Source organism: Sprattus sprattus (assembly GCF_963457725.1).
Source record: "Sprattus sprattus genome assembly, chromosome: 8".
Taxonomy (NCBI): domain Eukaryota; kingdom Metazoa; phylum Chordata; class Actinopteri; order Clupeiformes; family Clupeidae; genus Sprattus; species Sprattus sprattus.
The window spans coordinates 1,783,585-1,796,321 of record NC_137927.1 but is presented as its reverse complement, the minus strand read 5'-3'; the positions used below and the strand labels follow the sequence as shown (position 1 = coordinate 1,796,321).

Sequence of the window (12,737 nt, the reverse complement as noted above, 5' to 3'; positions counted from 1 at the left end):
ATTAGTAAGCAACTTTTAACTCAAATGTTAAGATTTAAAATGTTAACATTTTCCTCCTGGCCTGCAGGCAATTCTTAATGACAGTGAGGCAGGCCCTAGTCAGTCAAGAGAGCTTGGAGGCAACCACTGCAGAAAAAGACAGTACAAATGAGAATAGTCTGGACTGCCGCGCTGGCACAGACGATATATACACACATATTACACAAAATAACGAATTGAGTTGGAATCATTTGCTGACAGATTGGTCCCCCCCAGTTCTAAAATCCTATCTGCGCCCCTGCATATTGTTGATATTTATTTTCTTTATGTATTATGGGACATGTGTGATGTTATGTTTTTGCTTTTCTTTCTCTCTATATATTATGTATTTTTGCAAATTAATGGAATATTGCACTTAAAATGCTACAGTTTACCCTTAATAAATTATTGCCTAAAATGACAATTCATATCGTGCCTGTCACTTTCACTAAAAACATCCCCGTCTCATGTTAAGGTCCCGAACCAACTCCCATAATCATGACAAATCGCACTTGCACATTATCAAAGCACCCATTCCAATAACATGGGATTATCAATAAAACATAATTAGTGTCCATAAGAAGGTTCAATCCATTGTTTATGGCTGGATGAGCCGTTAGAAAACTGCTGCTCTGAGTGATGCAGCGTGTGAGTTGTAAAATAGTAGTTTTTGACAATCAAGTGCCACCCCAAATAAAAGAATGGCCAGAGCCGGCCCCCCCAGAAATAATGTTCTGGCTACGCCCCTGCTAGTAGTTGTAGTTCAAGTTGGCTATCTGCAAGATGTGAAATTGGTTCCTACCCTTTTTCTGTTGGTAGCAGCATTCCGGTGAAGTGAAGTTCTCACTGTCCACCATCAGCAAGGCCGTCTGAGGCAGCAGGTGCACATTCTGTAGACATCCAAATACAAGGACTTGAAACAAACCAATACGGATCAACATCATCATAAATAGACAATCATAAATCATAGCTCAGCTAATGACCTCTTACTCTGCTTTTAGTCTCTAAAATAATTTACAGTAGGAGTATTTTGCTTCTGTCAAATGCCACATTTTAGAGGAACAGTGAATACAAAGCTAAACCACTCCATTTTAGAGGAACAGTGAATTTGCAAGCTAAACCACTCCTCCGCTTTGCTTTATATGTGTGTCATGGCCTGGTTCAACTAGGACACTAAAACTGAGCTTAATCAGACAACTAGCTAGGCTAGGCATCTAGTTAGTTAGTTAGCCACACATTAATGTCTAACCCCTTTAAAATGTTTCACTTGCCTACATATTCACCGTAAGACAATGGGCCCTATCTTGCACCCAGCGCAATTGACATTGTCACCGACGCATGTATCATTCCTATCTTGCATCCGGCGCACAGCGGGATTTTCCCTCCAGAGGCGCGAGTCGAAATTAACTTGCGCCGACATGGGCGGGGGCGGCACACAGAAGGCGTTTCTCTGGCGCAAGTGGTATTTTGCAGTTTCAAAACAACGCCGTGCGCCGTGCGCTATTGACCAGAAAAAAGCTGGTCTAATGTCACAGGCGCATTGTCTAGAGTCTGTAGCGCGTTATTCAGACGCTATTTTAACGACGCGTGCTTGTCCGCACAGTAGGCTACACTTTACTTCTCTCGTCTACACGAGAGATTTACACCAATTTTTTGGCAAGCCATATATAATTACAAGAAAAATAAAGTATTTACCACATAAGGAAATCATTGTGATATCCATATCCAAAGATATTTTAAATAGGCATACATCTAGCGTACACATTGACCCAAATGATTCAGGTTAATTGTAATGGCCCTAACCCTAACCCGATTCAGCACCCTCCGCGGCAGATGCACCCCCTCGATATTTAGTCTTGTGAAACGCCGTGTCAAATACATTCAACTTGCTCAAAGGAAAATTAAGTTAATTCGTTTTGAAGTCATGGCTGGGGTAGGCTATATATTTCCACAGAACAAAAAGGTGTTCTTTTGCGTTCGCTATTATCCGAGGTTTTTGGAAGAAAAACATTGGTTGTTTGTACTCTTTAGAACAGTTCTAAAGACTGTAATCACTTGTGTTCTTCTCTTCCATCTCTTTCACAAATAATGAAATCGTAGTATAGTATTTTTCACTGCGTTTGTTTAGGCGAACTGCTTTCCTTTCCGATCAAGCGAGTGGTGCGCGCTCCCTCGAGGGGGTGTTGCATTGAAAGCATCACTGTTGCATTGAAAGTGTGATCACATACTGTTTCAGTGCATGGTATGTCAACTGCACAGACAAGGTCAGGAAATCCCTCAGTCGGGTCATAAGATCTGCTGAGAGAGTAGTTGGACTTCCACTGCCTCCCCTGGACGACATCTTTAGGACGCGCAGAACTAAATAATCACACTACCCTCCTACCCTCCATCCAGCACAACTTCACTTTTTTTAGTGGTTGCACAAACTAATTTCGTTGTGTATCTAATGCACAATGACAAATAAAGTCTATTCCTATTCCTATCTGCCGCGGAGGGTGCTGAATCGGGTACAACACAGGCGTTCTGGGAGAAGTATGGGTTCCCTGGCGTCCTTGGCGCTATAGACTGCACCCATATTCACATACATGCCCCCCCCAGTGTTTTACACAACATTGCCATGAATCATGGATGTGTCAATGACATAAATGAGGATAGATTAGAGGACTTTAGAAGACGTGAGGTTGAACTGCATGTGCCGATGGGTGCAATATTATTACCATGCATACATAACCTAGTGATTCAGTGAGGGTGAACCCAAAACATCGGAAAGTATGTTTTTGTGACTTTTATTTCAAATATGTTGCCACCAAAAAACGAATGCTAGTAACTGAAAAAATACAAACGAGAAATGAAAAGTATAAACATTTATCCAAACAAGCATGGGAAAATATTGCCGTGATTGTTTCTGGTAATACACGTTCTGGTGGCCTCACCGTCTTCCTCCAAGTATTTCCGCCATTATTTACATTACATTACATTTAGTCATTTAGCAGACGCTTTTGTCCAAAGCGACGTACAAGGGAGAACAATCAAGCTAAGAGCATTAAAAAACCTGGTGTAACCATAAATATTGCTTATAAAACGACATAGAAAGAATGAAAAAAAAAAAGAAGTGCGGGCCTGTTGCTGCTTAAGTGCAGGTTGAGCCAAGGTGCCAGTTTAGGAAGAGAGGTGCTCTTTGAAGAGTTGGGTCTTCAAGAGTTTCTTAAAGGTAGGGAGGGACGCTCCTGCTCTGGTAGTGCTAGGCAGGTCGTTCCACCAACGTGGAACTACAACTGAGAATAGTCTGGATTGCCTTGCTTGCACTGGGGGCAGTGCCAGACGACGCTCACTGGATGAGCGCAGCGTCCTGGGTGTGACATTTGCCCTTACAAGAGCATTTAGGTAGGTGGGAGCAGACCCAGTAAGCACTTTGTAGGCAAGCATAAGTGACTTGAATTTGATGCGAGCAGCTACTGGCAGCCAGTGGAGCTCAGTGAGTAGCGGGGTGACATGTGCCCTCTTTGGTTGGTTGAACACCAGGCGCGCCGCTGCGTTCTGGATCATCTGTAGTGGTTTTACCACGCATGCCGGCAGGCCCGTTAGGAGGGCGTTGCAGTAGTCGAGGCGGGAACCCACCAAGGTTTGCACCAGGAGCTGGGTGGCATACTGGGTTAGGTACGGCCTGATTTTGCGGATGTTGTAAAGCGCAAAGCGGCATGACCTCGCGACAGAGGCAATGTGGGCTGTGAAGGTTAGTTGGTCGTCAATAATGACCCCGAGGTTTCTTGCTGTTTTGGATGGAGCCAGAGATAAAGAGTCAGTCTTGATGTTGATGTTGTGGTGGATGAACTGTTTGGCTGGGAAGACCATCAGTTCTGTTTTGGCCAGGTTCAGCTGAAGGTGGTGGTTTTTCATCCATGTGGATATATCAGCAAGACAGTCTGAGATCCGTGCCGAAACAGTGTTGTCTTCAGGAGGGAAGGACAGAACCAGTTGAGTATCATCGGCATAACAGTGGTAGGAAAAACCATGCGAGCGGATGATGGGGCCCAGCGAGGTGGTGTAGATGGCAAAGAGAAGTGGTCCCATTACAGACCCCTGGGGCACCCCAGTGGTGAGGTGGTGGGGTACAGATAGATGACCTTGCCATGACACCTTGAATGAGCGCCCAGAGAGGTACGATTCAAACCAGGAGTGCGCCTTGCCTGAGATGCCCATACTTGATAGTATGGACAGAAGAATGCGGTGGTTGACTGTATCAAACGCAGCTGATAGGTCAAGCAGGACAAGAACTGAGGATTGAGCTGCTGCTCTAGCTGTTTTTAAAGCCTCTGTCACAGATAGCAGGGCTGTTTCGGTGGAGTGACCGCTTTTGAATCCAGACTGGTTTGGATCGAGGAGATTGTTTGTTGACAGGAACTCTGTGACCTGTTTGGAGGCTGCCCTCTCAAGTGTTTTAGATAGGAGAGTGAGAAGTGAGACCGGTCGGTAGTTTTCCACCTGAGTGGGATCGAGAGACGGCTTTTTGAGCAGCGGCGTCACCCGAGCCACCTTGAATGAAGAAGGAAATGTTGCAGAATTAAAAGAGGCATTAATCACCTGTGTTATTGCCGGTAGGACGGCAGGGGAAATGGCTTGAAGGATGTTGGATGGGATAGGGTCCAGCGGGCATGTAGTTGGACGGCTACCTGCTAGGATTTTGGAGACCTCACTCTCAGTGAGGGGGGTGAAGGAGGGAAAAGATGAGTTATTGATGGTAGCGCCCTTAGGGGGGGAAGACAGTTGGTCGAATTGTTTCCCAATGGCTGCCACTTTCTCTGTGAAGAAGGAAGCAAAGTTATCGGCTGTGAGGTTAGTAGCTGGGGGAGGAGGAGGAGGGTAGAGCAGAGTTTTGAAGGTGGAAAATAGTTTCCGAGCATCAGTTGCACTGTTGATTTTGTCATTGAAAAAAGTTTTCTTAGCAGCAGTGATGCTGGTTGAGAAGGAGGCCAGCAGTGTCTGGTAGCTTGCAAGATCGTCCTGTGCTGCAGATTTGTGCCACTTTCTCTCAGCCGCTCTGAGATTGGAGCGCTGCGTTCGGAGGGTATCACTCAGCCATGAATGAGACTGGGTAGCTCGCGCAGGTCTGGTAGAAAGTGGACACAAACTGTCCAAGCATGAGCTTAGAGTGGAGCAGAGAGATTCTGTGGCGTCATTGACACCTAGTGAGGAGAAGGTGGATAAAGGTGGAAGAGTAGAGGAAACCAGGGAGGAAAAGTGAGTGGGGGAGAGGTTGCGGAGGTTGCGCCGGAACGAGACCATAGGAGGAGGGACAGAGGGTTGCTCAATGAGTCGAACATCAAAGCGAATGAAGAAGTGGTCTGAGAGATGGAGAGGGGTTACAGTTAGGTTTTCCGTGGTGCAGTTCCGAGCAAGGATGAGGTCGAGCTCTTTCCCTGCTTTGTGAGTTGGGGGAGTGGGTACCTGTTGTAGGTCGAATGAGTGGACCAGGGTCCGGAAGTCAGCCGAGTTGGGGTTGTCTAGGTGGATGTTCATGTCGCCAAGGATGAGTATTGGACACTCATGGTCAGGGATGGCTGACAGCAGGGTGTCCAGCTCATGGACGAAATCGCCCAGTTGTCCTGGTGGCCGGTAGATAACAATCACATATGTTTTAACAGGAGCAGTTACCATAATTGCATGATATTCAAACGAGGCATACCTGTTTGAAGACAGCAGTGGAGTAAATTTCCAGTTTTCCGAGATCAACAGCCCCGTCCCACCTCCACGACCAGATGGCCGAGATGTATGGGAGAAGGCGTAGTTAGTGGAGAGTGCTGCCGGGACAGCAGTGTCTTCAGGTTTGATCCAAGTCTCAGTGAGAGCTAAGAGCCCTAGTGAGAGGTGATTGGCATAACCTGAAATGAAGTTGGCTTTGTTGCCTGCAGACTGGCAGTTCCACAGGCCAACAGAGAAGGAGGTTACAGCAGATGAGGTTTGTTGAAATGAGCGGAGGTTACCCAGGTTGCGCTGCCTTCTGGTGCGCTGGGATCTCTTGTGACAGCGAGTGACAACAGAGATACTGCTGTGACACATGACTAGAAAGACAAATTTTTGTATTGATTTGAAAGGTTTACCTTGTTCGTGTCCTTGCTTCGGTGGACTTGCACAGGTAGACTTGTATGTCTTTACCCGAAAATGTCTTCACACAAAAAGGGCTCAACACGAGGGCTGACACTTACGCTGACGCTTCAGTATCAGTCCTATTGAAATAGCAGATTCACTGATTGCGTCCGGCTGAAGACCCGCCCAGCAGTTGCAGAGACAAAGGAGCCTAATTACCTTCAGGTGTGTCCTAGCAATTCAGAAAGTGACTGAGTGAAACTAGATTGATTGCCCTCAGGAAGTTGCCTGATTGCCTATCCAATGAGTATGCAAGCAGTATTCACAGTAGTATTAGTTTTAAAATAGTAAAAACCAAGCCAGTACATACAGATACACACAGCAGCAGTCAAGAGGCACTCAGCTTGTTCTCATTATAATAACAAGCCGCTATGGAATATGCACTGCTCGCTCTTAAAGGGAATGTGAGATGACGCTCTGATTGGTTTATTGCATATTACGCCCAAACCACACCTATGGCTGAGTAACCTCCTTTGGACCAACCCATTTGACATTTGCGTCGGGCGCAAGTGGGTTTTTTCCGCCGTTATAATAGCAAATGCGCCATAGAGCCGCCCACACAGCTACTTGCGTTTGGCGCTGTCCTACTTGCGTTTCTGATCGTTAAAATAGGGCCGAATGTGTTAAAGAGGAGTCCACAATTCTGGTGTAAGGTTGTTGATATCGAAGCTCAAAAGCCAAACAAATCACACCCCTCACTTCTATGCTCCTGAAACCGGTTAATTGGCAGCAAATAAAGTGTCGCTTGTTCGAGCCACTTTGTTTCCAAGGACTATTTACAAAGGTAGTACCACAAAACCACAGTGACTTTGCTTTCAAAATAGTGATTTCAGTACTCTGTCTCAAAAGGTAACATTTCAGTAAAACCAAAGTCCATCAGCATCCATCTTGGCTTCATCAAACAGGCACATAAGTAACATAAATATGACATATCTTTCATTAGATGAACCAGCCAAAAATCGTAATCTAAATTCTCTGACAAATACAAGTGTTTTGTGGCAAGCAGTTCTTTTATTGTTTAAAGCAGATATCTTTATCTTTCTTTCTTTCTTTGACTGTTTTATGTATTCTCATTGTTTTACAGACGGCACAATATAAACTGTGTGACATCCAAATTCAAAGGTGTGGGTTTGGCCTCATTCATGGCATTATATGATCCTTCTACCTCATATGCTTTTCCTGCCTCTCCAAGTCTACATCTCCATTGTGGGCTAACTAAGTCTCTGAGCACATGGTACTGCTAATGCAGAAAAAGGGGCTCATTGTTCATGTTCAATGTAGGGAAAAGTGCCTCTGAAGTATTATTAGTCATTTAACTTTTAAACGCTAGATTGAGGAGGCCTACTCCTACAATGTGTTTTAATGGATTTTAAGAAAGTAAGTAAGTAAGTAAGTAAGTAAGTAAGTAAGTAAGACTTTATTTATATAGCACATTTCGTACAAGAGTTGCAATTCAAAGTGCTTTACATAAAATCAATAAAAGCAAGCAGCAGGAGTAATAAAATAATGGTCATCGTATCAGAACCTGATGTTCCGATAGGTTTCTTGAAATATTATAAAAGTAATAAAACCCTTCTGCCTGGCATTTAGCTCAGTCGAAACCATAGTGCTGCTTCATAGATTCCGCCCTACCCTGTTAAATATTTTCCCTAGCTATGTTTCCCCGCCCAAAGGCCACCCTTCCTTCTATACCCTTCCTTCAGAGGCCTCCTCGTCTTCTTCTACCGAACGCACTTCAGGGATTCGGGAGAGACACTAGCTCTCTTTTGCAGGCTTAAGGAAGGTGACTGCACCTAGGGGACTAGAACATTGGTTATGGAAATATCTCTGAGAATAATATGTGATATATTGAAGCCACAATATGGTTTCCGACAGTGCCATGGTACCCTAAAAACGTTTTTTACAGAGAAATAGTAAAAGTCATAAAACTCTTAAAACAGTTTCAAAGAGAATAGTGCAGGTTACAGAGAAATAAATAGTGCCAGATACAATTAATAAAATGCTTTGGTAAAAAGATAGGTTTTAAGCTGCCTTTTAAAAGGTGTCTAGCATGTTTGCTTCCCTAATATTAACGGGTAATGTGTGACCTGTAACAGACCTGTATCTGATGATCGCAGTGTTCTAGCTTGTTTGTAGTTAGTAAGAGAGTTAGCAATGTAGCTAGGTCCTTGTCCATTTAGAGCTTTGTATGTGAGGAGGAGGACCTTAAAGTAAATTCTAAAGGTAACAGGAAGCCAGTGTTAAGTAGCTAGGACAGGACTAATGTGTTCTCTCCTTTTAGTTTAGGTTAATAGTCTAGCTGCAGAGTTTTGAATGAGCTGGAGTCTTACAGTTGTTTTCTTGGGAAGACCAGTAAAAAGTGAATTACAGTAGTTTAGCCGGCTCGATATGAAAGCATGAATAAACGTCTCGGCATCATTTTGGTTTATGAATGGTCGTACCTTTGCTATGTTCCTGAGGTGAAAGAAAGCTGTTTTGGTGACTTTGTTAATGTGGGAGTTGAAATTCAAATCTGAGTCCAGGATGACACCAAGGGCCTGATTTACTAACATTGCGACCGCAGTGTTTTTCTGCATTATCCATGGTATTTATCAAACCAGATCCGCGCTGGTCATTCATTATTTAGCGCACCGTTAAAAGACGGGAGAAATCGCCTGCAAGTTACTACCACCATGGAGATTCGAGGAAGAAAAAAACTAAGGTTCAGCGAAGAGGTTTACGTTCGCTCAATCACTGAACCTGATTCAATGGGCACGCGGTTATATTGTTGTTCTGCCCGCCATCACCTACAGCGAGATGTTTAAAAGAACACGATTATAAAGAATATGCTATTGGTGGCATTAATGCATAAACTGTCTATAACAATATAGATGTGTACATGGTGAGATTAATAAGTTCTACAAGGGACATGGGTTATATACATTTACAAAGTAGCCAGGCCTCTCCAAAATCACCGTTGCTCAATCATGGATAGATGGCACTATTCCGGAAGATAAAACTGTCATGGACAGATACAGGGTATTTGGCTACCACGTTAGTAATGGTCATGTTGGCATCACATATGACCTGGACATTCATTGAATATGTGTGCTTTCTGTTTCGTTAAATGTGTTTGTGGATTGAAGGTGGGACTGTTTGCATGTGGGTGCAATGGCTCCAATTACGTTCGGAAAGTTTAATTTCAGCTATCGTAGTGGGGAATTGTATATTGACCAGTGTGCCGTAGCAATGCGTCGAGTACCTGGGTGAATATTTGGCTGAGTGAACGCTGAGATATACCAACTGCAGATGCTATAACTGTTTGAAATTATCCGGAGGCCAATATTTGCAAATGTTGCCAGGAGTTTAACAACTGATGGAATGGAATGTGATCGCGGGTGAAGGGTTCGATGTCGTCTCTGATCTTGTCCAGTATTTGAAGTATTGCGTGGCTGGTTAACCTGTACCGTCTAATGATTTGTGGTTTGCTTAACTGAAAAAGTGTTATACGAGTTGAAAAAATTCTTATCAAGGTTTCTTCTATAGTTTGCTAGTGTACTGGTATCCAATTTGGGTTTCTTTAATAGGGGCTTTACAACAGCTGTTTTGAAGGCATCTGGGAAAACGCCAGTTCTAAGGGATGTGTTTATGATGTCAAGGACCGGACCTGAGACACTATCAAACACTCACTAAAAGAATGCGGTGGGAATGGGATCAATATCTGAGGTTGTAGATTTACATTCGATGATGATTTTGGAGAGTTCACTTAGTGTGATACATGTAAAAGTGCTCATGGTTAAATTGCAAGATCTACTGATGTCAATTTCACCTCCAGTAGTAGTGATACTTAGCCTGGATAACAGCCCGAACCCCGCCCACAAAATGTTTAGTCTGGGAAGTTCGGTCTGGCTCTATGCAGTTGGGGAGAGAGTATCAGCAGCCGGATTATGCCGAACCAATCGGATTGTCAGGGCGGGCTTTATACGATGATGGACCGATGACCAACCAACGCTTGAGTTGGTTAGATAGATAGATTAGAAATCGTACCCAGATGGCGGCGTCTCAGGAGCCTGTTAGTGGGACATATTTTATGTGATTTAAGCTATCTACACGACTTTTTTATGTCTACATTGACTCGGTTACTTGTGTATGTGCAACACGAATGTTGCCGAGGATTGTAGGTCTTAACTGAAGCGCTCTAGACCAGCGGTTCTCAACCTTTTTTGCTCCGTGACCCAAATTTTAAGATACCAGCGTAGTCGCGACCCGATAACTAATAATCAGCATGAATCATCAGGCCAATAATTTAACAATGGTTTTATTATTATTATCATTACTACCACTACTACTAGGCTTAATACTATACCACTGTTTTACTATTGAAAACACATGCAACTGTTTAACAGTCAAGATCAGTTAAAGGTGCATTATGCAACAATTATGCTTCAGGATTAGGGTTAGGATAAGCAGTTTAACCTTAAAATAACAGCGTAAAAAAAATTGGGGCGCTACAATGACATTTAATATGGAGAATCGCGTCGGTGCCATTGGCATAGGAGGGTCGATAGGCATATAACTGCGTTCTGTAGTTTCACCTGCCGCAGCCCGCGGACCTGCCTTGTTTACCTTCTGCCGATCTAGTAAGTAGCTTCTCCTCTTCAATGAGCAACACAGCTAACCGTGTGGGTAGCAGCCCAACAATGTTTGCCAAAATCCCCTGCAATATTCTTCTGTTGGAATTTAGTGAGATATTGGAATGAGATTCTGGAGCCAATGGCAACCCCATATCTCCAGAATCTGGGCCCTAACTCCATCCTCCAGGATGAAAACGCTCGCCCCACAGAGGCAGGATCATCACAGAGAACCTCCAGAACTTGGGAGTTGAGAGGATGGAAAGGCCTGCCGTGAGTCCAGACCTCAACCCAATTGAATACTTGTGGTGCTTGGGCGTGCTGTACGTGCCAGAGTGACCAACGCAACCATGTTGGCTGACTTGTTGCAAATTCTGGTTCAGGATTGGGATGCCGTCCCACAGGAGGTGCCAAGCTGTTGTGGCTGCGTATGGATCTTCCACATGCTACTGAGGTCCCTGACAGTGTAAAATGAATGAAGTGTAAAAATGGTCAATATGTGTTGTTTTTTCCTTAATACTGTGGGAGAATCATCCTATCCACCAAACAACTCAAAACAAGAGTGAATACCAACAGAAGAATATTGCAGGAGATTTTGGCAAAAAAATGTGGGCCGCTACCCACACGGTTAGCTGTGTTGCTCATTCCACGAATGCACGATCCTTACATGTTGTACCTCGTTGTAAAGGTGACTAATCAGGCTTTCCAACGATATACAATACAATACCAATTGGTATGATTAAAGGGGAGGAATAATCGACTGAAGAAAAGTTTCCGAACTTTTTTTGAGGAGTTTATATCTGATAATATTTGTATAAGTTGTGATCATTTGAATGTATACCCCTCAGAAAAGCTTTCGATGTTCGCTGAGAAAAAGGACCTCTAATTTTCCAAATTGCCACCTCACCTTGGACAAAGGGAAGACAGTTGTGCTCATTTGCATCTCAGTGAGATTAGCCCTCCTCTACAGATGTCACACTGACATCTGGTATCTGTAGCCCTTCCCCCTACAGGTGTCAAGACTCAAGAATTTTAGTGTTTTCATTAGGACTTGAACTGGAATTAGAAGGTACTAAAATGGAAATGCTTTTATTACAAAAGACATTGAATAGCATGCATTAATACACAGGATAAATTGTTACAATCCCATAATCCAAGGTATAAACCAGGACTGCAAAATGGAAGTCAATATGAATCCAATACACTAGACAATAAGAATAAAGATACTATTAAAAATATTTTAAAAAGTGTTTGATAATATCAGTCAGGTTGTTTTTGCCAATTCAGAAAAGGGAAACAAATAAGTTTCACATCATGGGTCATGCTAACAGGCACCGTCACCTGACTGTATGTAGCTTTCTTATTAAACTAGCTTGCCGCTAACACTAACTGAAAACACATTGGAAGTTGGAACACATAGTGGCTAGGTAGCTAGCTGCTAATAAGTAACATAGGTAACACATCAGCAGTAATGAATCAAGTGTACTGATATTAAATGTACTACTAAATGTACTAATAACATGCCATTCTCAAATTAAAGCCAGTGACATGATGGTTAACGATTAACGAGTTAACGATGGATACCGACAGTTAGCATACCTAGCTAGGTAGCATTACCATTGGATTTGAATGGCAGTTATGCTAGCTCTGGCTATCCAGACAAAGGAGCCTTGTTTCTGGACACGTTTCACTTGACGAGCGGGGGCAATACAGTCATCTGGAAAGTTTAAAATGATACTAAACGAAGGGAAATCTACTGTATGGAGATATTTCTGCTAAGTAGACAATGCAGATTGTAATTAGGCTGGTGGATATGTCCAATGTAAGAAGTGTGAAGTTTTAATGAAATATGATGCAACTCTGATGATGCAAATCCACAACAACATGGATAAACCTTGCTGGTTGGATGTAGATAGTTTTCAGAACGAACGTCTGCGTGCAAAAAGATCTTCAATGGTAAGACTT

General features: G+C 43.4%; 1 protein-coding gene across 1 annotated transcript in view; it reads right to left on the bottom strand.

Annotated features, from left to right (window-relative positions):
• The window catches only part of fbxo22 (F-box protein 22), a 76,393-nt gene that overhangs the window by 31,231 nt on the left and 32,425 nt on the right, over positions 1-12,737 (bottom strand). The window contains exon 3 of the mRNA XM_080844020.1: positions 821-908. Within this exon, the coding sequence (XP_080700146.1) occupies positions 821-908 (88 nt within the window). The remainder of the gene's footprint in view (positions 1-820; positions 909-12,737) is intronic.